This window comes from Saccoglossus kowalevskii, chromosome 9 (genome assembly GCF_978046115.1).
Source record: "Saccoglossus kowalevskii chromosome 9, keSacKowa6.1, whole genome shotgun sequence".
In the NCBI taxonomy this organism is placed as follows: Eukaryota; Metazoa; Hemichordata; class Enteropneusta; family Harrimaniidae; genus Saccoglossus; species Saccoglossus kowalevskii.
Window position 1 is genome coordinate 8,735,249 of NC_140649.1, and position 27,911 is coordinate 8,763,159.

The 27,911-nt window shown below is 33.9% G+C and overlaps 1 protein-coding gene across 5 annotated transcripts; it reads left to right on the forward strand.

Annotated features, from left to right (window-relative positions):
• The first annotated feature begins 3,109 nt into the window (after positions 1–3,109).
• On the forward strand, positions 3,110–27,387 carry LOC100369057 (kelch-like ECH-associated protein 1). Of its 5 annotated transcripts, XM_085503128.1 has the most exons (6): positions 15,684–15,847; positions 16,049–16,194; positions 18,420–19,819; positions 20,078–20,283; positions 22,117–22,293; positions 23,002–27,387. In XM_085503128.1, exons 3-6 carry the CDS (start codon positions 18,588–18,590, stop codon positions 23,142–23,144), a joined length of 1,758 nt encoding a protein of 585 aa, XP_085359254.1. In that variant the 5' UTR covers positions 15,684–15,847; positions 16,049–16,194; positions 18,420–18,587; the 3' UTR covers positions 23,145–27,387. The 5 variants fall into 5 exon arrangements, with proteins under 5 accessions (XP_085359252.1, XP_085359254.1, XP_002740989.1 ...); XM_085503126.1 differs by lacking the exons at positions 15,684–15,847; positions 16,049–16,194 and adding an exon at positions 3,110–3,252; XM_002740943.3 differs by lacking the exon at positions 16,049–16,194.
• The last annotated feature ends 524 nt before the right edge of the window (positions 27,388–27,911 follow it).

Below are 27,911 nucleotides of genomic sequence, written 5' to 3' on the forward strand. Positions count from 1 at the left end.
AATACATTAGACGTCGATAGTATAATATACTCTTGGCGTATTCCTTCATCTTTATAAATATTTTTAAATTTCAATGGCAGTAGAATCAAACCAAACCGTTCCAAAGTTATTAATCGAGCAATAGAAACGTCTCATTTCAGTTTCAAGTTCAAGTGTGCAATTTGTAAATATTTTTAGATGGAAGGCGAATTATATAAGGGGTAGACCATTTGAAAATCGTGGGCGTGGCTGGAAAATTTGTTGCATTTTATTTGCTGAAAGTACAGATACATTGAAGGTGTTACAAGAACGATAGTCTGACATGTAGGCGTAAGTGGCGCCCTCGCCGGCCGAACAACGTGTTGTGTTGGGTTTAAAGCACCGCGGAAGGCGCAACTCACGCGACCTTGCCAGGCTACAGGATCGATTGTTCCAAAAATCAAGTAAAATAAAAATTAAATTAAATAGAATAAGTTTGCTAAGTTTGTTGTACATGTACTATCGTTGAAGAAAGGAAAGAATACATTTACTGGGGATATGAATGGATGAATATGTACCTCATTTTTTGTCTATTCTTTTCTTTTGTCGTACTGCTGTTGTTACCATAACTACATCCGCCGATGTTATACTAATGTAATACAGTTATTATTAACGTATCCGGATAGTCTGTTGCGATCTTTTTTTGTTTGTTTTATGTTCGAAAAATCAAATAAAAAAAAAAACGCTTTGGCATTCGCTCGATGTACTGTCATATATATTTCATTAAACAAAAAATGTTTTTCTTCACATGAAAAAAATCCATTTTTTTTCTCCTTTCATAACAAACTCATTCGTGGTAAGTGCTGCCTCATTGTTATTCATTATATGGTCAAACATACATACAACAAGTTCAAGTAGGTGTAAATGAGGATTAGCTACCATGTTTGTCAAACACCTATAAATAAAATATAAGCAGTTTCCTAAAATCGGCAAAAAACACTGTTCAACAAAAATGTCTATTGTATTTCTTTCATGGCAACGTTTCCAATTATTTATTGTAAATGTGAGTGTTGAAACAAGACATAACCTTGGTGAAATTACAGAGTCACAAAAGTGCCGTTATCTCTATTTTGGATTCGAAGTCGTAATTTGATTTTGTAAGAATGTGTCCCTGTATTTTGTAAACCGTTATGAAAAAAAAAGACGTGACCTCACATTGATACTGTTTTTTTAGAAACGATGGAAACAATAATTAGAAAAAATGGATACCATTGGATATGGCATTGTCGTTTTTTTTATTCATGCTACAGTATAGGTTTGATATAAGTTGATATCTCTTTCACCTTCCATGTCAGAAGCTAACTATGTAAGTGAATTGGTTATTCACACTTAAAGCGCGGTAGTCGTCGCGCTGCGCATGTGCGAGATATATGGGTCTCATATAAACAAAGATGGCGACTTTGACTGTTGTGCAGAACGACGAGTACGAACTGAGACGTCTTCAAGCTTTAATTAGGTAATAAAGTTTATTAGTTTTCTGAGCATAAAGCGATTGAAAGGGCAACGCACATACCGATATACTTGTAATATATGACACGACGACTGCAATGTGTAGGCATTACAACTAACTGTAGCGACACGCCCAGGCAACTAGTTGCCTTCGGCTGAAAAAAAAAAAAAACGGCATGTCACAGTATTTCAGGTGATGTTGCCAGACACTTCTTATGTCATCCACATCCCTGTTATCTGAGTACTCACGAGGCAGTGTATGTGTAACTTACTGTTGTGATTTGCGACAAATTGAATTCAAGAACGTAAAATAATATGTCTTTCAAGTAGTTTTAAACTCGTCAAACTTATGTAAGAACAGTTATGGAGATTGACTAATTCAAGCTAAGGGTAAATAGCTATTAATTAAAATAGATGATCAGATTTACATGATCTTTTCCAGTACGGTTTTGGTATAGCCTGACAAGGTCGTGTGAGTTGCGCCCTCCGCGGTGCTCAAAACCCAACACAAGAGGTCTGATGCCGTTCGGCCGGCGATGGCGCTACTCACGCCTACATGTCAGGTTAGGTTTTGGTGACTGTGTGGTCTTATATGTCGAAGTTTCACCAAATGTGTAACCTGGTGTAACTTTAATCTGTCAGTGAGTCAATTGTATTGGTTATCACTGATGTCATTTTTTGGGTTCCTCATTGTTTCGGAAGACTCCTTTTTTAAAAGGTTTGATTCCCCGAGCTAGATGGTTGAAGAATTAAAGGGCGGTGGTCGTCGCGCCGCGCACGTGGCCTTGGCGCGACTTGCACTAATTACCGCCGGCGACTCCTTCATGCCTTGAATTCACCTAACACAATACCTAATCAAAGCTTGGTAGAGTCTCAATGTGTACTCGTTCATCTGCGCAACAATCAAAGTCGCCATCTTTGTGTATATGAGACCACGGAGACTTTGAGACTAGGCCGCAAGCAAATTCATCAAAAATCACCTCAAAATTTTGACTATTTTTTATCAATTCGAATTGCCATCTTCTCACTCATTTAATATGGCGCCGCGGGGGTTTATTATTTGAATAACTAGGCTCGGACAGGTATTTTCATATAATATAGGCTCCCGTACAGACTTGACTATGTCTCCTAAATGGGTAGTGCGTCGTTCTTTATTCCCCATCGATATTATGAAAATAAAATTATGCATTTATATAGCAGTGTTTTTTATATGCCATTATATTACATTTTCTACCCTCCTCTAATATCAAAGAGTCTACCTATTTTAGATTCATCTCAAATTACAATTAAATAATTGCGTTCTATTCTGAGAATCCGGGTCAACACTTCTCTGGGTTGTATCCGTACATTTACATTGTGCTTAGTCATCGCGTCTTTGCTTAGTCATGTTGGGAGAATGGCTTCGACTACTTTGTACTTAGGGGTTGTAAAAAATAAGCAAGTGATATTCTCGATATTATCTCGATATTTATCTAATTGACAAATAGTAGATGTATTTATCGAGTTAAATATTTATATTTAAAAATAGGTTCACTGTAATTAGTCCTTGTTCATGCCCAACTATTATTTCTCATCTTTTTAGATTTAACTACTTCCCTGCCGCTGGTAGTCACGATAAAAACCCCCAGACAATCGTAGTGCGCATGTCGGAATCCCTGACCATTGACCCAGTGCAACTGACGGAGAATATAGAGTATTGGGTGAATTGGCATTGCGCAGATTTTGGCGTTTATTACGTAAACTTAAACCTAGTAGCGGAAGCAGGAACAACCAATCATCCAGACGGTGAGTTTTAAATATAAATTATTCTTATTTAATGGTATAGTCGACTACTACAACACGGCAACGGGTATATTAACTTCCTGCAGTGGCGAATGACCCGATCACATCAGATCAGTGACAACCCTACGCGACAAGCGGAAACTGGAACAAGAATTGGCAACTTATCCGAGAGAAAAGCATGACAACCGCATGTACGTTCATTGATATATATATACGAAAATCAGGACTGTTAACTGAATGTGTTTTTTTGAATATAATAATTTAATAATTTTTTTTTTTTTTTTTATTAATTGTATAATGGCCTCCGGCCCATTACAATCATGCAAATTAATTATTGACAAGAAATAAATTTACATTACAAAATATGTATGAAAATATAGATGAAGAGTGTGTCAATACAAAATATAAGCCCTATATAATAATGTGATGGGGATATTAATATATATATACATACAAGCTTATTAGGTTATTCTCATTTGATCTTTGAAAAAAAAAAAAAAAAAAAAAAAAAAAAAAATTTTTTGAATATGACGATTTCAAAAATCAACAACGTTGCTTTATATTACCGGTACTCATGTGTTCACAATCAACTCGGGATGTTACGAGGACACCGCTGTTCTAGTTACAAGTACATGTCGTAATAAATGTCAGAATATGGTAGTGCGCCGTTGGGTATTGGGAACACCACATCCTAGTATAGTGATCTGATTGGTCATTCTGCAACCACGTGGGGTTACGCAATTTTACAGAATTTCACTTTGGGAACGGTGATAATAATTTCATCTGTTCACACGTAAGACCCTGTGGTTCAAATTTGGCAACAGACAACAACTATGGTCAAGCCAATCGCAAAAGTTATGTTCTTGGTTGTATTAAGAATACTCACTGCACAGGACTCTGAAGAATAATCCCTATGTGATACAACATGGCTATCAAATCAAGGCCTGTCAATAAATTTGTTTTATAAAGTTTTTCATATTTAATCGATTTGATCAAACCACCGTAGCTTACATTTGCGTGTACCAGTAATAATAGAAAAATTGGATTTGTAATAAATGTACTTAAGATTTCATAGAGGACAGTCATGTGGCCACAGTCTTCAACTGAGACCTGTCTGGTAGTAATTTTGGCCCCAAGGAAGCCATAGAATGCTCCATTTTAACTTAGAATTATCAAAAACTCCACACCCTGGTAGGGAGAACTCTATCTCCCCCTCTTGGTGGTGCCGCTAAATTGCAGTTGTCCCTCTTGCAGTTTTTTTCTATAAAACCCCTGACAACCAAAGTGCCTGATGTGATAACTATTCTGGGGTAGAAGTAAGTGTGTGGGTCAGTAGTGTATAAGTATAGTGTCATAGGTTAGGAGTTTGGGTTCACTGATGTCTAGTAACCAAGAGAAATATTTTCAACTTATGATGATTAAAAAAAGGGAACCTCTGCATTTTGTACTCCTCGTTCTGCATGCCAGATTTTGATCAGAATAGTATTCTTTGACACACTGTAGTCAGAAAAGTAGGCAGAGCCATGAAGAGTAGAAGCAGGGTGAATTTAGGTTCTGACACTGACTCAAAAATCTGTCATGGAATTTGATTTTTGGAGAGTTGAATTCTTACCGTTTTTAATTAACTTTTCGAGAATCTCTTACCATTGTCACCTAGTGCTTTTCTGGAGAATCAGACTAAAGCCCACACGCAAGCGGGGCATTTGCCTTGATCCGCCCCTGAAAAGGCTACCATAGTTGGCCTTAAACCGCTTACTGAAGAAAGCCCTGTCATAGGTACATGTATGACTTTCATTTTTCTCGCCAATTCTCATACATGTATTGTTCGTTTTCATATTTTTTCTTCACTATATTTGTTATTTTTTACGCTATTAGTTATTTCTTAAAATCTTTGAAAAATATTGAAAAAATTATGTGATTTTGCGAATGGTGACAAAAGCTCTTTTGTACTTACAAGGGTCAATGTTATTGTAAAAATACGTAGGAATGGCAGAATAAAGGTTAAAGTTGCTCTCTGAAAAGGCACATTTAGGTTTAATAATGTGTTGGAATAATTATATGACATAGATATTACTGAGAATATTTAATGATCAGATTTATCTAGAAAACTTCTACTCTTTTTTTCACTTTCACCATTTCATAGGGTAGTGGTTGCCATGCACCATTCATGGGATGGAATTCATATTAAACATGAAACTTCTTAATGACCATTGCCTTTTCAACATTTGGGTAGCTTTTGAAATTTGCCCTTTGGTAATGTTTTTTTTTATTACGCCAAGTTTCTGACAGATAGGTCAATCGATATGAGCGAGCGGGTTACTATTGACCCTTGGTCACCAGACTGCCCATTGTTCATTGCCCCTCCCCCCCCCCCCCAGTAGAAACTGCCCAATTCATAATACACCAGTGTTCAGTAGCAGGGTTTACAAATAATTTCAATAGTCGTTTCATAAGTCGTTATGATCTATTATCGAGATGTCTTTGAAAATACTGTATTCAGAGCTATAATTTCAGTTGGGTGTCACAAAAAGAGATCAAATTAGATCAATGAAATCAATTTAACAAAATTTCGCTCTCGTCTGCGCGCCAATTCTATAGTTGCATCATTCCTATTATTAGAAGCATTCATTGGAATTGATCACAATTAAGTAATTTTCCTAGAAATGTAACTAGAACATTCACATGTGTTTCAACTCTGACTGCATTACTTTGTGATTGGCCACTTATTTTACAGACGCATCCAATCAGGTCTGCGTATTTTATTTAGGTCAGATACTGGTACAATTATGCATGGCTTTGTAGGGAATTATGTTTACATGAAGTTTATAAAACCATTTGATTGTGAAGATTATGTTGTGGGGATTTTGATGGATTTGTTGGGATAATCCAAAAAATAGTTTACTGCCTCAGATAAATAAAGTGATTGCAAAAAAATTGCCAAGTCTACACCTGTTATAAATACACCTGCTATTCCAGTTTTAACTTGCTTAGTTGTACATGTACATAGATTGAAGGAAAGATATACAAGGCAAATGATTTTTGCTTGTGTTTCTTTAAACTTTAATCTTTAAACTTATTTTGATCAACTTCACAAATAATTTATTTGTATATGTGATAAGTGCTATTAAAAGTGAATTAATTTGATCATTTTCAGGATGAAATTTAGTGAATGTCTTCTTAGGACTCTAGCAAAAGTCATCATGACTCCCTAGGTTCCCAGTGAAATTCAATGTGACTTCCTTGAAACTAAGTCAATGTCACTGTGACTCCTTAGGGCCCTGACAAATGTCACTATGACTCTCTAGGATCCCAAGTCAATTTGACTGCCAAGGGTTAAAATCACTATGAAATTCAATGTGACTTGCTAGAACCCAATTCGAAGTCACTGTGACTCTGTAGGACCCTGGCTAATGAGTAAGATCTCAGTGAAAAGTTAAAAGATCCCAAATGAAATATGAAAGTGCATCAAACTTTCAGGATTTTCTCTGACTCAACAAAATTTGCAAACATTTTCTTTTAGTGGAATAAATATAATGTACACTGTACACTGTTGTGAAATAAGATTTCACATACACTGGCTATCATGTGAATTGCATTCATAAAACTACCATCCATTGTATACCAGACAAACCATGTATCACAGTAATGATATCCCTTCTTGTCTACTGCATAACTATTCATGCATATAATTCATGCTGCATGTGATGTAAGTCAGATGTTTGTTTGCTGCCACTTTATGTGAAATCTTAACCCTCTCTTCACCTAACAGATAAATCAATACACACATTTTCACAGCATTTTTCTGTATAAACATATTGCTTTCAAACCAATGATAATATAATACCACATAATTTATTCTGCTTTTTTTCTTCTTCAAAAATTTTACCTGTAGCCAATATTAAATTATTTTCATTTAGTTGAAAATAGGTAAATAGATAAATAAAAATGCATAAAATTAAGCAAAAAAAAAATTAGATCTTTGAAAGGACTAAAAATAATTAGACGAATCACAGAGCTGATGTTTAGTGTCTTTTATCTCTTTTTTTTTTCTTGAATAATAAATAATAAAAAAATGAATTTCTGAGAACATTTTTTATTGATTGCATTTCTAGTTTTTCACTGAAAAATTGTCTTTCTTTCGAAGGTTCTGAATTGCAGCATTTTCTGGCTTTAATTTCTTGAAAATAGATTTATAATGAATAAGACAGTTTGTGTAATGTTGTATATTACTAATATATTGTCACTGTTACAGTATATACGCTAGTGAAATATACACATGTGTCGCAAATACACTACCATATTTGTATGTTATAAAGAAAGAAATCTATGACCCAGCTGTCAATTACTGTAATTTTCACTCAAACCATGTTGAATATAAAGGTACTAATGACTACTAATGTTCTAACAGGGCAGCGCACTTTCATCATTGAAAGGACGTTTTCTCCTTGATGCTGGTACGTGTACCGTCTTTAGATGAGTCACCGAGTATCTGTTCATTTAGGGGGCATTGACGAATAATTATGGCTGAACATCGTAAAGTAGTCTGTCTGAGAAAAGCTGCAGATTTATAATCATGAATAAAACCATGAATGAGAATCAATTTGTCAATCGAAATGTCAGGTGTAATAAAACTCACTGTCAGTAAATCATTATCCTCTATTTAATGTCAGTCAGCGGATGTTTCTTTTTTCTATTCACACCTAGCACCTGCATGTTAATATTTTAATAACCTTTCGCATACCGGTACTAATCAAAGATAAAAATAGTGTCATGAAATTTTGATTTATTGCCATGCATTGGATACTAAAAGATATCACTGCCTGATTTTTTTTTTCTACCGATGTTTTTTTTGTGCCAGGCAACAGTTCTGGACATTTAGTGTCACTGTTGTCTCTCCTGACATTTTTTTTTTTTTGTATGTGCAAATTGCAAGTGCTAGTACTGACACATAGTCATATTACATGATATTTGCATATCATATTGCATGATATTTTTAATGACTAGACGAGTGCAGTTCAAGAAAGCTCAAAATATGAAAGTAAACAAGTACTGTAAAATGACTAATTTTCACTGGGTTTAAATTTCACTGATTTACCATTTCAGGCATAATCAGTGGGTTTTAAATTCACGGTTTCATCATTTAGATAATGTGTTCTATGCTAAATTTTACATATTCACTGGGTTTTAATTTAGCGCATTTTTCCAGTCAGCGAAATAAGCTAAATTAAAACCCAGTGAATAATTAACCCCTTTACAGTATGTCTTCAGACTTCTACATAGTGCTTGCTTACTTACAAAACATTACATATCTTTTCCCTGGAGATTTGTAGTTTGACCATCTGTACATAAAGGTTTTATTAACACATTGTAGACATGTATGTTATGGACATCTGAACATCTCTTAGACTTGCTTGCAGTCTGTTGTGATTCCGATGAAAAATTCTTGAAAAATAAATATAATTTGTGTAAACAAGAGGTGAACGCGAAAGTCATGTGACCACGAAATCCCAACAGACTTGTCATCAGTTTAAACACCCTCACATTACCGGCCAGATTCGGGCTTGTAATGATTGACATGTCTAATGTTTTTCAACCAATCAGAAGACAGGCTAATTAACATATGAACTGAGACCCTGGAAACCATACACACTTTCTTGGATAAACTTAGATCCCGAAAACTTTACCTACTTTCTCAGATCTGAAGCGCATACGCCATTTTATTTTAGCTTTTATTTCAAAAATACGTGCAATGTTATCAGAGGAATGTGTGGAGTGAGCCTTAAAAGTATTAGGATATCAAAGCAGTCTTTGATATCAGTGAGAGGTCATGGATGTCTAATCACAATATGCTAATAACCTTTAACGCGGTTATGACATAGACATGAATATTATTTGAAAGTGCAAAAAACATTTATTATGAAATGCCGGTATCATGTATATTCAGTCTTGACCCCCACTCTGTCTATTGTGGTATTTTGAAGACAATACACACTTTCTATCATACTAAACTGGTCACCAAATTTAACAACTGTTTCTGGCTTTTACTCCGTAGTCTGCGTGAGCGTAGACAAGCCTAAATATGTTTTGATTGTATACAGTGCCACCAGTGGCTGTTCCCGGGGGTCCATGCGTCTAGTCTGGAACTTCTCTCTGAAAACACACAGTCATCACGCTGCACACTTTTCCATAAACAAACAAATTATTTTATACTGTGTATCAAATACCACTTCCAGTTAAGTCTCAGGGCAGATTAAAAATACAATGGAAGACAGATTAACAGTGTAAACAGCATAGACAATGAAGTCCCCAGTGCAATCCCTGTGATTGACAAGATCCTCTTTAAATTATTTATTTTTATCACAAGCGTTCTTTACTGTACTAACATGTATGCTGCTTGACACTTTGTATATAAATTACATGCATATTAACTCGCTTTTCCACGCTAAGTTGCTATGTCAGTACAAAGGTCAAAATACTGAGCACGTCATTACACAGTTTTACACTTTTAATATGTGTTGCGCTATAAAATCATCCAGCCAGGAGATATCACCATATGGTTCATCTGCTAGTAGTATTTCCCATGTGTGTACAGACATGTGGGCACTTTGTTAAATTTGTTACTTACTTAAGTATGTATGTTACCAGTCATCATTATGAATATTTATTGCGCAATCTTGAGGCCATGATTACTGCAGGTAAATCAAATCTTTTCAGATATCAATTAGATTAAGTGTTGTGTCATTTCAATTTTTGACAAAAATGGGGGAGTATTATTTGAATATGTATTTTTACTGATAGCTGCATACTGAGACAATCTGATGTCATTTTGATGGACCGCAAGCCTGATAAATATTGTATTCTGTCAAAGTGATAAATTTAATCTATGCAGAATTTATTGAACTGTAAGTGAGTGCTTTATTTGGGTTAACTTGAAACACAGATTACAAATTTTGCAAACTGACTCTTTATTGCTCGTTTTCGTTGTTGTAATAGTTGTTTGTCCTTGCTGACTTCTCGAACATGTTAGCTGTGGATTTTCCTGGAGGCAGGATTATGATATCACAGTATTAAAACCACTTACCTTTTTTAGTAATCATGGATTGATGTTGATATATTATCAACGAAACTATAGTGTATTAAAGGAAAATTATCTACTAATCGTTCCAATACCAAAATCAAATTTCCAATCTAGTTCATAATTTTTCATAATTTTTCATCACAACCTACAAGTAACGGAAAATTGTGTCAATTTAATCTGATATTTAAAGAAGTTATAAATAAATACAAAAAATATACAAAATTTTTGTGGAAAACATTGCGCTCATGCCTTTGTAGCTACAGAGAGATCAATGTGCCACCAACCATGAAAATATGACACAACATGCTGTATTTTGAGAATCCATATTGGAATTACATCACGAAAAACAAAAAAGCTTGCTTAAATATGTGTTGAATATGTAATTATTTTTATCACACCAACTCTTATTTGTCATCAACCGTCTGTATAGTGATATACAAGTCTCTGGAGTCCAATTCTATACTGAATAACAAAAATCCACTAGGTGCCATTGCCCATATTGCCTCTTTATTATATAGAAAACACTGTCTGTTACACATATTAATACTATATTTTCACTGAAGGGATGATTCAGTGAAAATAAAATCCAGTGAATATGCATTTTTTTCTATATTTTACATTCAACTCATTAAATATCAATGAAAATAAAACACTCAAGAAGTCTTTTCAACAAAAATTAATTCCAGCTAAAATAAAGTATTTTTCAGTACTCGCGTTTTTGACCACAAAAAGCCGTAAACCGTAATTTTTCATACCAACAATGCTTCCTGATTTATGGCTTAGATTAGCCCCTTATCCAGGGGTGCGTAGTTGAGTGCACCATGACTTGCATATTTTTTTTTTCAAGTATCCGTAGGGCAGCTGTGCAGGTAATATATGTCTTGGCTCTGAAATCTTGTATTTCTGACATTCAATTTATAATAATTTTGTCTCGTTTGTGATTTTTGAATCAAATCATTTGGATTTTCTTTCAAATACAGTGTCGTATTATATTTTTACTGTTCACTGTCAACTTTTGTCTTGTCTAGTTAATCCCCATAACATAAATAAAATCCTGTGAGAATTAATACAGTTTATTTGCAACTTGTTATGAATGTGTGAAAATAAAATTTTGCACAAAACACCTAAAATATCCATAGCATTTCCCCCACAAGAAATGTTCTGTATTTGTACAAGGATAAAATTTCATGAAAGTCACTATGAAATCTTTGCTACTTCGAGTTTTTCTCTGTTTAACAGTATATTATTTTTTGCTGGATGAATGAATCATCAAAAATAAAGACTATTAACATAATTATACATTTGTAAACTCTGAACGAATTTGTAAAAATAAAAATCTGTTTTTACCAACTAACATCCTGGCTATAATAAAGCATATCTATAATCTACAGTGGGACAATTCCAGGAATAGTTAGAATTATAAATGTCACATATGGATATCAATTATCAATAGCACTGTAACAATTAATAATTCATATTTGATTGTGTTCGTAGAATTTCCTATTACTCGGCTTAGCCTTGCATTGTAGTATTACCGTAAAATCTGTATTAGAAGCTGCATCCCTATTAAAAGTTGCACCCATTCTTTTTGAATAATTGAGAACCAAAAATTCATCATTTCTCATATGTATAGATGCTCTAATAGAAACCACATTCCCTCTGTTGTATTGTACCATTTTAATAAAAGCTGCCGTTTCTAATACAGATTTTGCAGTAATGCCGGTATATATATTGGTGATTTTCGTGACCCTCTGTACAATGCATATCTAGATCAGTTTTGTAGTGGAGCATTTGTTACTACGGTAATACAATATTTGCATAACATTTTGATGATTTTTATACATTTTATAGACCTGAACACCTGAATATATTACCTCCCAAAGTGGGATGACCGTAAAATTACCCCTTCTATTAAACACTGCGATTACATTTGTACCTTTGAACTTGAACCAGCAATTAAATAATGGGGGCTATTGTAAACTTGTCATTCTGCTGTGTCATGCTGTATTCGTTACCTTGTTAACTTTATTATCAATTCTTTGCTCAGTGCATTAACATGATATTATTTTATTATACAGTTGCTAAATTTGTCAAATTACCGAAGTCACTAGCGTTCAGTGTTTTACTTTCTTGGACTTGTTTTACTGAATTCAACAAAAAGACACATTGCTGGGAGCTTTAATATCAACCTAATTCATTTAATGGACTTAATCCAACCCGCTTAGCAATTATATTCTAAAATTATTCTGAATTGTTATTCATTCGGAATAAAAAGTGCTGTTAATTTCATCAAGTCATGTATATTATGGGTGTTAATTTATTTTATGAGTTTTTTTGATAATTTCTAGTGCTGGGCTACTGAATAGTTGTTCAATGTGATTTGTGTTTTTCATCATTGCTAACTGTGAATTACATGAGTAACTACTTTAAGATTTGTACTGAGGTCACTTATGTAATCTAATTCAACCCTCGTAGTGAGTGCTATATTCAAATTGCAGTGTTCCAAGGATTGTTAAAACCTGATTACCATAGCTTATTAGAGTCACTATAAACTGCTGTAATTTCACGAGTGTGGCGCTACTAAGTCATGGTGACTTGAACACAATTTTGTCTACTTCGCTGTACATAAATCGTCAAGTTGGCGACATTTCCGGAAATGACAATATAATGTATGCAAAAATAGAAACTATATTTAAATGTGTATATACCGTATTTGCTCTATTAGTAGTACATATGTACATGTAAATGACAGAGACAGGTCGATGAACAAAATAAGTAATATTTAAATTATTCTGACTGCAGTTAATGTAATAAATCATTTATAATGGAAAATATACAGTATTATTAATTAATTAATTAATTATTTAAGACCCAAAATGTGTTATCAGCATAAATGAATCCCAGCATTTTACACTGGAATTCTTTGGCAACCCTCAACTTTGATCAGTAAATTATGTCTGTAATTGATTGTTGTAAACTTGACATGACTTATTAATATTATAATTTTTAGCTTACCTTTATTTTTCTTCTTTTTAACCCCCTAGATTACCTATAAAAAGCTATTGTATTGCATCACAAGTTCCCTCTTTTCTTCACAAATTCACAAAACAGTCTTGTTTATAACTAAAAGAGACTCAGATTTAGTCTGTTGGTTCAAAAATTAGGGTACATTTCCAGAAATATTGAAGACTATGAAAATAAAAATTTGGACAAAAAAGTCTGGTGGTGAAAAAGTTGGTACCGTAGTTAGGACGAAGAGAGTTATTTGATGATTGCATTGTGCATACACAAAGAAAGAATCGTGTTTTGACAAGCTTGTAAATACCTGCTCAGTGACAGTGCACTCTTTGATGTGTTTAGTGTCATTTCTTTTTATACTTGGGACACAGACATGATACAGCAGTGTAATTGAGAGTTTCTAATTCATTGCATAAAAAAAAAAATCTCCATTCTGAACCAAAAAAATATACTCTCCAACCCTAGGATGTTCACTTGAAAGGTTTTTTGATAAACTGCCAAAAATCACAGCCATATGCACTGCAGACTTCGATGTTAACTTCAATAATGTTCATATCACATCCAGGAGTCGTATTTCCAGGGGCTGGTAAATATCCTCAGGGTCTCACAAGTGTAGTGCATATCACATATATATATGTATACCGTATACCGGTATCTGCAAAGAAATTTTCACTGCTGCAAAATTTGACGAAAAATTGTCCTTTGTGATATTGAAAGCATTTTATAGTAGGTTTATGTTTTGCTACCATAGCACAGGTATGCATTGCTACCATCTCAAAGAATGCACCGACAAGGTACAAGATATCCAATTACAAATAAAGTCAACATACCTGTCTGCCCCGTGTGTTGTAATAGCCATTCAAGGATTTGTCTTATACACACAGACATCTCAATCGTTCAATAGAGTTACTGTGCATTCTATTGTAATAATTCAATGTGATAATGGCAGTCCCCCTTCTATTATAGCAACAATCCGATACTGTAAGCGGCCTAGAATTCTGAACTGTCCTCATTTATGCCTACCTATCAATTGCACAGATTGGAGAATAAAAATGCCTGTCAGTGATGTTCATAATGTACTCCACCTGTCTCTACCAAGATATATTTGAAATAAAATGTTTCAGTCATGTTTATTTCATGTGTACAGGTATTTGCAACTCTTCCATTTGTCCTGTTAGTAAAAACTTGATTCACAAGTCCAGGCAATTTCTACATTAACCTGTCTGGGACTGGTAGATTTGACTCAATTAATTACAACCCTTGTTCATAGATTTGTGCACAGGAAAATTCCAGCTGGAACCATTTTCACAAACCCAGATGATATTATTTATGTTAATTGACTATGAATTTAATGAACTTAGTCTTTTGAGCACAACATTTTTCCTGCCGAAATTTTGCCCATCTTTATAGATTTTTCTATCAATTCTTTGAAAATTTTTGAACAAATGCATGTAATTTCCACTCAGCTACAAGTCTTGTCTTGCTAACAGTTTTGGAAATGAACATGACGAAAAATAGAAATTGTTAAAGACTAAGTGTTGGTTTATTCAATTCAAGAATTCGTCGTCTGATTTAGGTTGAACACTAAGTTCTTTGTTGAGAGAAAAATCTAAACTTTACTTTTCGTTTCTATGTTTTGCAAAAAAGCGTTATTTTCCCCGTTACATTCACTGGTGTTGTATGTGGTGTATACATGTTGCCAGGTATACAAAAAATGTACTACTCAGTTGATGAGGCTTCACCAGGTCAAGCTGCTAATTTTAAAACCTATATAAAATTTATTCACAATAAATCACTATTCTACTTCAAATTTAGAGCAACAAAGTAAATGCTGGCACTCATCCCATTGAATATTTGGGGGAGGGGGTGCTCCCATTTGTTTTTTGGGGGCACTGAGTAGGTTTCAATATTAGAGGAAAAATCCTATAGAAGATCATTTTTTAGGGGGAAATAAAATAAACAAATAATCTGCCATCAAAAAAGAACAGAACAAAATAATGCACAAGTCTTCAAGTAAAGAAAACCGACAGAATACATTGAATTGAATAGAAGCAATAGACTGTTAAATTTTGCTGATTTATCATTTCAGGCATAATCATTGGGTTTTAAATTCACGCTTTTGTAATTTAGATAATGTGTTCTATGCTGAATTTTACATATTCACTGGGGTTTTTAATTTGGCTCATTTTCCAGTCAGCGAAATAAGCAAAATTAAAACCCAGTGAATAATTAACCCTCTTACAGTATTCTGTGCATCATTTCTAACCTGACCCCCCTCCCAATAATAGTTTATCCCTCTCTCCAATTCTTATAGGTCTACCCTGACTGGTGTTGTTTATGCCAGTCCATAGTGACTCATCAGTTTTTGTGACCAGTGTGAAGGTCGGATTCTAGGGACACGCAATTGGCGGTTGTCGTGTTACCTTAACATCTATCTTTAGCATGTCTCTAATTATCGTATCCGCAGTGGAGTGATATGTGATCAAGCTGACATTTTTTTTGGTAATTACAAAACTACTGTAAAATACTTTATTTTGGCTGGAATTAATTTTTGATGAAACTACGTTCTGGCTGCTTTGTAGGGAATTTATTTTCACTGATAATTGATATGTTGAATGTCAAATATAGGAAAAAAGGTATATTCGTTGGATTTTATTTCAACGGAATCATTCCTTATTAAAGCCAAAATAAATTATTTTACAGTGGATGATATCGATCAAGCTCTATTGACTCTACAGGTGTTTTGTATCTTAATTCTGACGCATTTGGAACACCGCTTGAGTTGATGTGTGTCGTAGGTACAATGTACAAAGCATTGTGTTTGACCTAAAGCTGACATTGGATTTGAAGTGAGTCGTCACATTTCACTTGACACGTACATATGTAGCTGGTTATCATGCTGGTGACTATTTACATTATCTTTTCTTCTTAAAGGTATTTCTTCCTTTCCAATGATCCAATATTGTGTGTGTGTGTGTGTGTGTGTGTGTATATATATATATATATATATATATATATATATATATATATATATATATATATATATATATATATAGTGCTGTTTCTTTTTTTTCTACCTGTCTATTAGGTTTCTACATGAATGAGTACATCTTAGAAAGTTGCGAAATCATTTTAGCGTGGCTGCCTTCAGCAGTGATAGCTGTACCAGATTTAATTTTATAATACACATGTGAAAAATACATATTTGGACATTCTGTGGCGTACATCATTGTTTCCTCATTTTTTTTTTTACCCAAAACCACATTCAGAGTATTTTTCAATATTTTGTTTGTTATTCTGTATGCATTATTTCACACCGAATATTTTCACACAACAATAGAGGGTGTTGACTAAAATCACTATGAGACTTCATTTTATATTGTCAGCATGGGCAGTCATGTAGGCCAATAAACCTAAATTGAGGATGACTTGCAGTTCTGTTTGACCTTTGTGTTTACCCACCTTTGTATTGCCCAACATCGTGGTGCCTACCATTGTAGTCCCTGAATTGTTTTGATGTAATCAATGTAGAGAAAACTATCTGACAAGTTTAGAAGTTAAAACCTGGAGAGTTTGTTGTTTCTATGGTTGTTATAAAATGTTGGATTGACAGATTTGCACATGTAGAGGGAGCATGGAGCATTGCTATGTATCGGTACCATCTTTCTGCTGCTATTGCCATAACTAAAAAGTCAGGACATTCAATACTCAGATTTTTTGCACGGCACAAACGTATACCTAAAAAAGTAATTACTGTACCGTATTTAAAACTAGCCCCCCCCCCCTCCAAATAATCACCTTCTTAGATTGGAGTGAATGAGCCTATGCTGCCATGTTTCTAGTTGTGCTACATGTACATATCGTGACGCCCTTCAGCAAGTGTGCCTTCAGAACCACTTTGACTCAATGCTAACATACATGGCTTCCTCAGACACAGCCAAAAATAAGAAATTCATCATTCAACATAAAATCATACATTGGTATCCAGCTTTATTTGTAGAATTCAGTCATATTTCAAGATATTAACAATTCTAAAATTTGTATCTAATTTAAAAAGGAGGGGAAACTAGGAGTGTGATAACAATTCCATTTTCACCCTCCCCCTCACCCACATATACAAAAAATGTATTCACTATTATTGCCTAGGGAACCGCCATGAAAATTATTTTGATTCAAGATCCATACAAAAGTAACCTTTGAATCCATGCCCTGTGTTGACATGTACGATTGAATAAACTTCCTCATAGGCAATATGTTTTGTTTATGAGCTGCTGTGAAAACATGTTGTTTCCCCAGGCTGTGATATCAGTACTATTTTGCTTACAAGTTTTGTTGTTGTAGTCAGTTTGTTTTCGTGCCAATGCCCTAGTAAAGTCAAGGAATTATTTTTTTTACTTTATACATATTCGTTGGGCGCAAGCGTAAATTGCATTCTTTTTTTCAGCTATTGTATACACTACTATATGCAGGTGAAAACATTGTTTATTTTACACAAAATGTAATTCAGACACTTTAATATCATAACATTTTAGAGATATTGTTTATTTAGTAGCTGTTTAATGGGGTGTATTTTTTATTCCACTAAAAAACATGGAAATATATAGGCATTTAATTTACTAGCTTATTCACTTGTAAACAGCTGAAGATTTTCCTTATTATAATGGTAGATATTTGCCATTTGTGTGCATTATATTACAATTAATTAATACACCATAATCCGTGTGGTTTGAGCAAGTAAAAAAATCCAAACAAAATTGGTAAAAAAAACTCATCTCTTTATCACTATCAAATTAACCATTGCTGTCATTAACTTGTATTTGGTGTCATTTTCAGTGTACTGTAAAACACTTTCTTTTTTTTAGCTGAAAGGACTTTTTTTTTATAATTTGTATGGAATTTATTTTCACTGATTTTTGACGAGTTATATGTACTCATGAATCATGCTTACTGTCAGTTATTTGTTGATATTTTTTACAAAATGTCTTAATTTTTGATCATTCATATCAGACAAAAGTGTATTTTTCATAGTCATTATTGTCTTTCTGATCACTGTTTTTTTTTTGTTTTCTTTCAGATCATGAAACTGTAATCAATGGGTCTGTTTGAGGCATCATGCTGTGGTTCTTGTATTCAGTTGTGTTTTCGCGGACGTGTTCATCAAAATTCTTGTCCCCATTCATCATGTTTTAATCATCGTAGTTGGTACTTAGAAGAATTTGTGTAACTGCAGTAGTGTAGAAAAATGGCTGAATGTCTGCCACCACCTCAGCCTTGTAACGGCAATAAGTACAAGTACCAGTCTACGCAAGATGGTGCATTTATTTTTCGAATCGAGCAACATCACAGTGAAGCGTTCCAAGTCATGAATGAACTACGTTATAATAAACACTTGTGCGATGTGACAATCCAAGTTGAAGACAAGGAATTTTACGCACACAAAGTTGTTCTCGCATCTTCCAGTTCGTATTTCAGAGCCATGTTCACCAGTGGGTTTGGAGAATGCAAAAAAAATAAAATAGAAATAAAGGAAACCCATCCGTGCGTCTTTGCGCTCCTTGTGGATTTCGCCTATACCTCAACTATACTCGTCAACGAATGGAATGTTTTGAAATTATTGACGACTGCCATTATGTTCCAAATGAACCATGTGGTGAATGCATGTTGTCAGTTTCTCGAACACCAGCTAGATCCCAGCAATTGCATCGGCATCGCTGGATTTAGTAAAGAATATTCCCTAGTGGAGCTTCACGAGACATCGATGGCTTTTATTTGTAAGAATTTTCGTGAGGTGTCCAAAACAGAAGAGTTTATGAATCTCAACTTGTTCCAGCTGGTAAAGCTTGTTAGCCAAGATCGTTTAAATGTAATGTGTGAATCGGAAGTCTACAATGCTTGCCTGCAGTGGATAAAACACGATGAATGCGGCAGGCGTACATGCTTTAATAAACTTCTTGGTGGTGGTATCCGTTGCAGTCAACTGACCCCAAACTTTCTTAAAAAACAGCTACAACATTGTAACATTTTGAAATGCGAACCTAAATGCAAAGATTACTTAGCTAAGATATTTCAGGATCTTACTCTCCATAAGAAAATGGGTGAGAAAGGCCGCATCCCTCCTTCCCACTGTGTGATTTACTCGGCTGGGGGATATCTGCGTCATTCTCTTAGCAATATGGAATGTTATTATCCCGAATCGAACAGCTGGATACGACTAGCAGATCTTCCCGAGCCCCGGAGTGGCCTGAGTGCGGTCACCATTCATGGGACGTTCTTCGCAGTGGGTGGTCGGAATAACTCTCCTGATGGAAACATGGATTCCAACAGTTTAGATGCTTATGATCCAATCACCAATACTTGGAAAATATGTCAACCAATGAATTTTCCACGCAATAGAGTGGGTGTTGGTGTTATTGATGGATTGCTGTATGCAGTGGGTGGATCTCAAGGTTGTCGTCATCACAACACAGTTGAAAGGTACGAATAATAATGGTTTAATTTCATTGGTAGCAATAATTTAGAATTTGGATCAAATAATTGTTGAGGATGACCTGGGTCAGTTTAATTGCCTTCATCATCAGATTAGGCTGACGTGGGTCAATTAATTGATTAATTAATTTGTTGGTGTGATGAGATCATCAAATATTTTTATACATATTATAGTAATCTTTTTTTTCCCCCATATGAAAAGTTGTATAGAAGAATGATTTTTAATGCTAGTTATCAACGTTTCAGGTATGACCCTAAAGAAAATACCTGGACACAAGTAGCGTCAATGCATACGTCTCGAATTGGTGTGGGCTGTGCTGTAGCCAATCGCTTACTCTACGCGATCGGTGGATACGACGGAACGAACAGACTGAAATGTGTTGAATGTTACTATCCAGAAACCGATGAATGGAAATGCATGGCGTCCATGAATACTACTAGGAGCGGTGCAGGTCAGTCTATATCATAAGCAATTTTACTCCTGCCAACAAAATTGCATTTGAAGCACTTTGACTACTACTTTATTATTGATGTTTTCCTTTTGTGTTTCCTTACAAATATCAACAATTTTTTTGTCAACACCGACAAATGCCGCATTTGCTCATATGCTTATTAGAAGCATTTTTGTAAATACTCTGGGGAAAATAGATAATACAAAAACGCTATGGAAATGACTTGTTCAGCCTCTAGTGGAGATGTCTTTATAATGAATCAAATATGGTACATAAACTGCGATAACATAAGAATTGTAAATATACATTGTACCAAGGACAAAAGGGTTCTAAATGTTCCTTAAAACTGGTCTTATTATATTTTGTTTGAGAACTTGATAACAATTCACTAAACAAATTATTTAAATCCTGTTCGAACATTCATTGTATGTTAGTCACTTTGTACACATTCATGTTTGACTTGTGCTTTGTTCTCATTAATAAATTGTAAAGTGCCTTAAGGCACCCATCAGGAGAACGTTGTTAGAAAGAGTCTTATTGGGTAATGCCATAACAAATAAGCTGGAACATGCTTGAGTGGGACTTGAGACATTAGTTTAGATACAAAAATTGCAAAAAATATGAGAAATACCATATACTAAATCGCAAATTTAGAAGTCTTGTATTTAGGAGTCATGTAATAAATCTGATTTTTGTCTATTATTAACTCTCAAATACTAACCATACACTACAAATTCATTCAAAAACAATTTAGGTAGTCAGGTAGTTGACTTCCAGGGAGAGAGATCTTTGAGAAAAAAATTATATGTTGCTATATAGGTGACTTGAGGCACGAACAAAAAAGTTTCAGCTCCTGATTGTAGTCTTTACACTTGTAAAATGTGAATTTCATTTAACCAAATTACAAATTCTATATCTTTAGTAGATGTTTTTTTAAGATCACTATCAATATCAATTTCTGTTGCCTCAATGACATGCCAGTGAATTGGCACAACTAATTGCATCACATTAAATTTCTGTACGTCAGTGGCGTGTTGTATCAGTTTAAAGGGCACACTGTGTGTGGGGGGGGGGGGGGTATATGAAAAGTAATCTCAAATTAATTTTAGATTGTGATTTATGTTTGTATAATGATAGGTTTATGTACCAACCCATAGAGTATAAATATTGACCTTACCTAGACAAACTATGTATCAAAGCGCTCTTCTCTCTTGGACCTTGTCCTTTGTTGGCTTGGTTGGTATTGCAATATTTGCCAACATGTATAGATAAAACTATTTGAATTTGATGATCTGAAAAGTTTGCCTGCAGCTGTGGAATCAGTAAACCTATGTCTAAATTGCCGTGTTAAACTCTTAATCTGTTTAACTCTTAGAAAACTGATTTTGTAAGTTTTTGCAAAATAGATCAGGATCTGGAGCAAGTGGGAAATTATTTTTATTTGGTTCTAAATTAACCTTTTCACCACCTGTTCTTTTCATTACAAATTCACTCATCCTGTTTGTAGTCTGCACTTTCCTTCAGAAGATTGAAATAAAAATAACCAAATGTTTTGAGTAAAAAATTAAAATTGACCCAAATTTTGTCTGTTGGCTCCAACATTAGGGTTTGTTTCTAGAAATATTGAAGAATATAAGCAAAAGGGGCAGACAAATTTTGGCGAGAAAGTCTGGTGGTAAGAAATACCTAATAAATTTTTTCCCCAAAAAATTTAAAGAATCATCATGTAACTGTCTTCAACTTTTTTGCATTGTAAGTTAATCTTTGTCTACAGATATGCCTTACTAGTCTTCCAATTATAATATCATAATATTTCTTGTTTGTTGGTTCTAGGTGTAGCGGCTATAGATAATCAGATTTATGCTGTGGGTGGTTATGATGGTACAAGTCAACTGAACAGTGTCGAGAGATACGATATAGAGAATAACACGTGGTGCTATGTAGCGAGTATGAATTCAAGGCGTAGTGCTTTAAGCGTTGCTGTGCTGTATGGTAAACTATTTGCTTTAGGTGAGTATGCGATAGGTCACTAGCAATGTAACTATATCTACGTTCAACAGCTGAATGGTTATAAAGTCATCATTGCGGCTCCAGGTTTACAATTTTCTACCACAAATCACACCGTACAAGCGTGGATATGTGCATGACAAACTTTTACGTCGTTTGCATACTTTTATATCTAATGAGGGGGGAAATCTTAAATTAGGCTCTGAATCGATTATAAATTGTGAATAGTTTACATCTATGACAATACACTGTACTTATGGAATGTACTTACATGCCATGCCATGTCACATGACCACAATAAATCACTAGATACCATGAGATATGTAGTGGATACCTCCCTACCATCCCTACCTCTCGTTATTATATATTCATACCATTTATTCGCTCAACTGATACTTTAATTTAAATTAAGTATTTACAAACATTTTTTTAATATATATGCACTGCATTTTGTCTCTTATCACATTCACTAATAATGTTAAGATAAGTCTTTGCTCAAATTATATTTTATTGATTGATAAATGTAATTTTTGCCTTTCTCTTAAATAAAAGGTCAGAGTAAAGTTGGTAAATTGTTTGGGTTTTGAGGCAGAGAGTCGTAGTGCCTTTCATGTAATTTTGCAATTATGCACATCCTATAAATCTTATTATAGAGAATTTTAATGATCAAAATGAATAATAATTAATATTAGCGCTATTGTCATTCACTAGGCGGTTATGATGGTTCTGATTTCCTGGCTACTGTTGAAGTGTATGATGCTGCAGCAGACTCGTGGAATATTCTTAGTCAAATGAGTACAGGCCGTAGTGGTGCTGGTGTTGCTGTCGGAATGGAACCCTGCCTCAATAGGTGACATAAAAGATCCAAGACCCCTCCTAGTAAAAGATCATCCAGACACCAGTCGAGATATGGAATGGTCTTTCAGTAGAACGGGTCTTATATGCTGCTAAGATGTCCAGCGTACTGAGTCCGCTATCATAAATATATTGAACTTTAGTAAAAAATACTTACAAATATTTGTCTGTTGGTTGATTGTTTTCATGCATTTCTACCAATGGTAACAACAATATATCTTATTCAACCACTTTGTACCAACCAAAGTTTGTGTCAGTGCAAAGCATACAAGATTGTACCTGATTGGCTACCCACCTTCAACAACTAACAGTCAGACCAATCAGAGAGGAGCTTGTTTGTTAACACGCATTTTCACTATTCTGCCTTGTACAACTCAACTGTGAATTTCTGTATTTAAAACATGGATTTACCCCATCACAGGTCATAGGTCACAGGTCACATATATTTGCGGTTTTAGTATTACATAGAACTTGTGTCCAACTAAGTCATCAAGTCCACCATTTTATCCATCCTCTTTCACAGCAATTCTTGTTATGATTACTACAATGGTTGGATTTGAAGTGGCACAATGACATGTGTGCCAGAAACCCATGAATGGTCACATTACAAAGCATCCATATTTTGTACGCTGGACATCTTAGAAAAAATGTCTTTAAAAAATTAAAAAAAGAAAGAGAATATGCCATATTTGCTCCATTACTTTAGAGATACTTTTAGCAGAGCAGTCACAAAAGTCAGTCTGCTAGCAAATCTGTCTTGTTCCTCTCAAAAATCTTTTTCTCAATTAAAATGACGATGATAATCTGTATACAACAAACCCAAACTATTTGGTACAAGTTTTGTGCATATTAACAGTAAAAAATGAAAATTGTTTACCAAATTTTAACGTGGTTCTTCTTGCATCTTCTTGAAATATACCAGGCTATGATCTGACCAGATTTTGAATAAAATAGAGCATAGTAATTAACTAATTTGCATACCAGTTTACAGATTTTGTGTTTGATTCTTAAGTACTACATGTATTCTGAAATACATTTTAGATATTTTTTTCATTATGACCATTAATAAAGTACTTGATAGAAGTCATCAAAAACATTTCAAGCACATGAGAATCTTAAACATATTGCATTCTCTCTTAAATTGCAAGTGATGGTATATTATTGTACAAGTGTGTAATTCACATGGTTTATAGTTCCTGGGCATCTGAAAAAAATCACTCATTAAAAGATAAGGTATTCATGCGCCTACATAGATAATTATTCCTCACAGCCACATCTCATTGTATCAGTGCACATTCACACAAATAAAGTAGTTCTAATTTGATATGTTAAATACCGGTAATAGTATAATGGAAATTGTACATTGAGAGATGCAACAATTGTTACTGTAGTTGACGTAGTATTTAAACTTATTAAATCTTTTCAGCTTTTTAAAAGGTGCCATCTACAGCCAGTATATCTCGCCATTTTTTTTTGTGCAACGTATGTTTCATAATGCGATTTACATATACAATAGTGTTATTGTATTAAAATATCTGTATTTTTTACTACAATGTTTAAATTGCCACAATCATTGGACCACATCAGGTTTACCATGCGACATATGCAACACGTTTGAAATGCATCGTTTTACACAGACTTGGGGGTGTGATGAGTGTAGTATTTTAAAAACAAGAGTTAACACAGCTTTATTCTCTTATTTAATATTTACTCAGGACTTGAAACTATTGGTGAATGATTGTAATTCGGTATGACCTCATTAATTATGTACATATTTAATTCTTGGTCTCATTAATTATGTACATATTTAATTCTTGGTCTCATTAATTATGTACATATTTAATTCTTGGTCTCATTAATTATGTGCATATTTAATTCTTGGTCTCATTAATTATGTACATATATAATTTTTGATCTCATTTACTGTGTACATATTTATTTCATGACTGCCTATCATTTTGAGGTTCATCTTTTTCTCACCAGAATTAAATAGATTGTTTTAGTCAAGGCTGATAACAGTTACAAGATTTCATGGGTTTTGCATTTTCATTCACATACGGTATATATTAAGGCATTTTCTTTTAGAATGCATGACGCTCTTTGGTGAGGTGTAAGGAGGGATATATTTACAGGTCACCAGACCAACAACATAGCATACATGTAATTTTTTGAAAATTTTAAACTTATTTGGTAAATTAATTTGGTTGTGATTGCATACTGGTGGTGCAATGCATGTGATTTGTTAGCTTTGTAATAGCCTTTTTACCACAACTGTTGATTTGTATCCTTTCATAGGATTGTCCGGTATAAAGCATATTTTCAAATTGCATGTGATAATGATATATATAATGATATGTATACCGTATTTGCTTTATTAAAAGTATATATTTGCAGTGGACGTAAACCCCAAACCAAAAACTGACTTATTTTTTACCTTTGACACCTATGTTTTCAGTACATGCACTACTAATTGACTAAAAATGGGATTGGTTTCAAATTTACTTAAGGGAAATTCAAATGCAGGAGAAGGTTTACGCAATGTGTTCTGTTATTTTGTAGAAGCATGCATATCATAATGAGAACAAAGTGAAGACTTTTTCTGTTTTGCATCCCTGAAAATTTGAACAGGAAAAACACAAATGCACAATTCCTTCATTGTAACTGCATGTATTACATTTTATATGCTAGAAATGTTTATATTGTAATTTTAGAACAAATTACGACAATTTTTAGCATCGAAAATTTAAGTTTCTTCCAAAACTTAGTGAATGAGGATGCAAAATAGAGAATACAATTCATCAAAATCATTTTTTTCTTCAATAGTCTAGAAAATTGATTAATACTAGTTATATATGTACATAACACTTTATAGAAACAAATACTTCACATCTGTATATCAGTTTCAGGTCTTCACATGAACTTCCAGTGTTGCTTGAAAATTAGAATAACTTCTTTTGATCAGTGTTTATATATTGTTTGTCTTGCAGGGGAAAAAAGCTGCCGTGGCTTGGTAGTCAGTTCATATATTAGGAAACTTTCCTTAGCTAGGTGGCTATTTTTTTTATAGAAAAAGTAGCATAAGCATTCTGGTATATTGTAGACAACCCTCTAACTTAGTGTTACATTATAGATAACCCTTTAGCTTAGTGATTAACATGTTATTATCAGCTAAGAATTGCTTTACACATTATATGTAAAGGGAGTGCTAATACAAATACATTTGAAGTGAGTTTCCAGTACATTTACAGTATTATTCTTGCCAAGAAGACTTTTGTCAATATTATATATGACAGTCACGGACATTTCTGGTTTGATTACAGTTATGTTGGTTACTATTTCAGAATGTAACTTCAGAGTAATGAAACATGTGTCAGAAAATGACTCCATTATTGTAAACTCTGTGATACTGAATAATATTTGTTTAAAATGTATTAAATAATTTGATTTTGTATTGGTGATTTTTTTTTATCATTGTGTAATTCTAGTAAGCGTTATGAATGTTGTACTCAAGTCGCCCACCCACCGTCACCAGTAATTTTTTATTTAATAGACAGGTGAACATTTTTTTTTATTTTTCTGTTTTAATGAATGATATCAAAATAATTTGTTAGCATATTAAGAGTGGAGGTTGAACTGCTGTCTGTACACACTGTGGAAAGAAATATTCACTGGGTTTAATTTTTAATAGCAGATTTGATTTGTGAATTGTGAAATAAACTATAAATTCTATTGTTAAATTTGGATATTTCTGGATTTTAATTCAGTGGATTTAGCTATCAGCAAGGTAAAACCCAGTGAATAATTAAGAATTTTACAGTTGTCGTCACAAGACCGTAATTTAAATTTATTTTGGTCACAGTTGACAGGGACACAATAAATAACTTGATGCACAAAAATGATTCCCTCAGCCAAGAAACTGTCACTCTTCTGTCCCTGTATAAGAAACCCATACCTATTGCGGTACTGCAATGTCAACCATTGTCTAAGATGTTTCAATTAAATTTTCATGGTATTTGCTGTCTTACATGTTGACTTTTCTGTGGTTCTAACCACTTGAGGGTTTTTCATTCGAGTTATAGCTGAATGATTTGGCACATTTTTTTTTTTATTGTTAGTACGAGCAGATATCAATATTAAAGCATTGTATATTGCCGTGATGATTTATTAATTTCTTTATGTATACATGTATTTTGAATGTATATAAATATTGCAATCAGAAATTTAAAACAAGATTTCAAAATATTTGAATGTAGTAGTTTCATTTTTGAATATACTAGTACACCAATTTGTCATCCACTGGGCAATCTGCACATTTGTTATATTGAATGTTGTCCAGATATTAGCTACTATACTAGCGGCTAGCCAGAAGCTCCCTGCTGAAACGTGCAATGACAGATATAACTAGATAGTTGTCTTATTGTTGTGACCATTGGCCCTCAATCTAGGGAAGAATGGCCATGGCCATATTCCCTAACATCTCATGATGGTGATATATTTGACCTTTAGCCCAGGGTTACTGGTAATCTTGAGGCTGGAATGTCATACATGTCGTATGTCGTACTAGTGAAAACAACAAATTGAGACTAACCTCGGTACTGCAAAGAGGATGTGGCTTTATGATGATGCATTCAACAACTGACTGGCATTTTTTTTTACATTGCCCATACCACCAAAGTAAAAAGGAAAGGTATATTAAGGGAAAAATTTTTGTCCGGCATTGTTGTTAATAATTGTTATTGTGTGCACAATAACTTTACTAACTCTAT

Coding starts and splice junctions, on each gene's coding strand:
- LOC100369057 (XM_085503126.1), top strand. CDS start 18,588: ATGGCTGAATGTCTGCCACCACCTCAGCCTTGTAACGGCAATAAGTAC. Junction 19,820..20,077: donor CATCACAACACAGTTGAAAG/GTACGAATAATA, acceptor TCAACGTTTCAG/GTATGACCCTAAAGAAAATA. Junction 22,294..23,001: donor TGGTAAACTATTTGCTTTAG/GTGAGTATGCGA, acceptor GTCATTCACTAG/GCGGTTATGATGGTTCTGAT.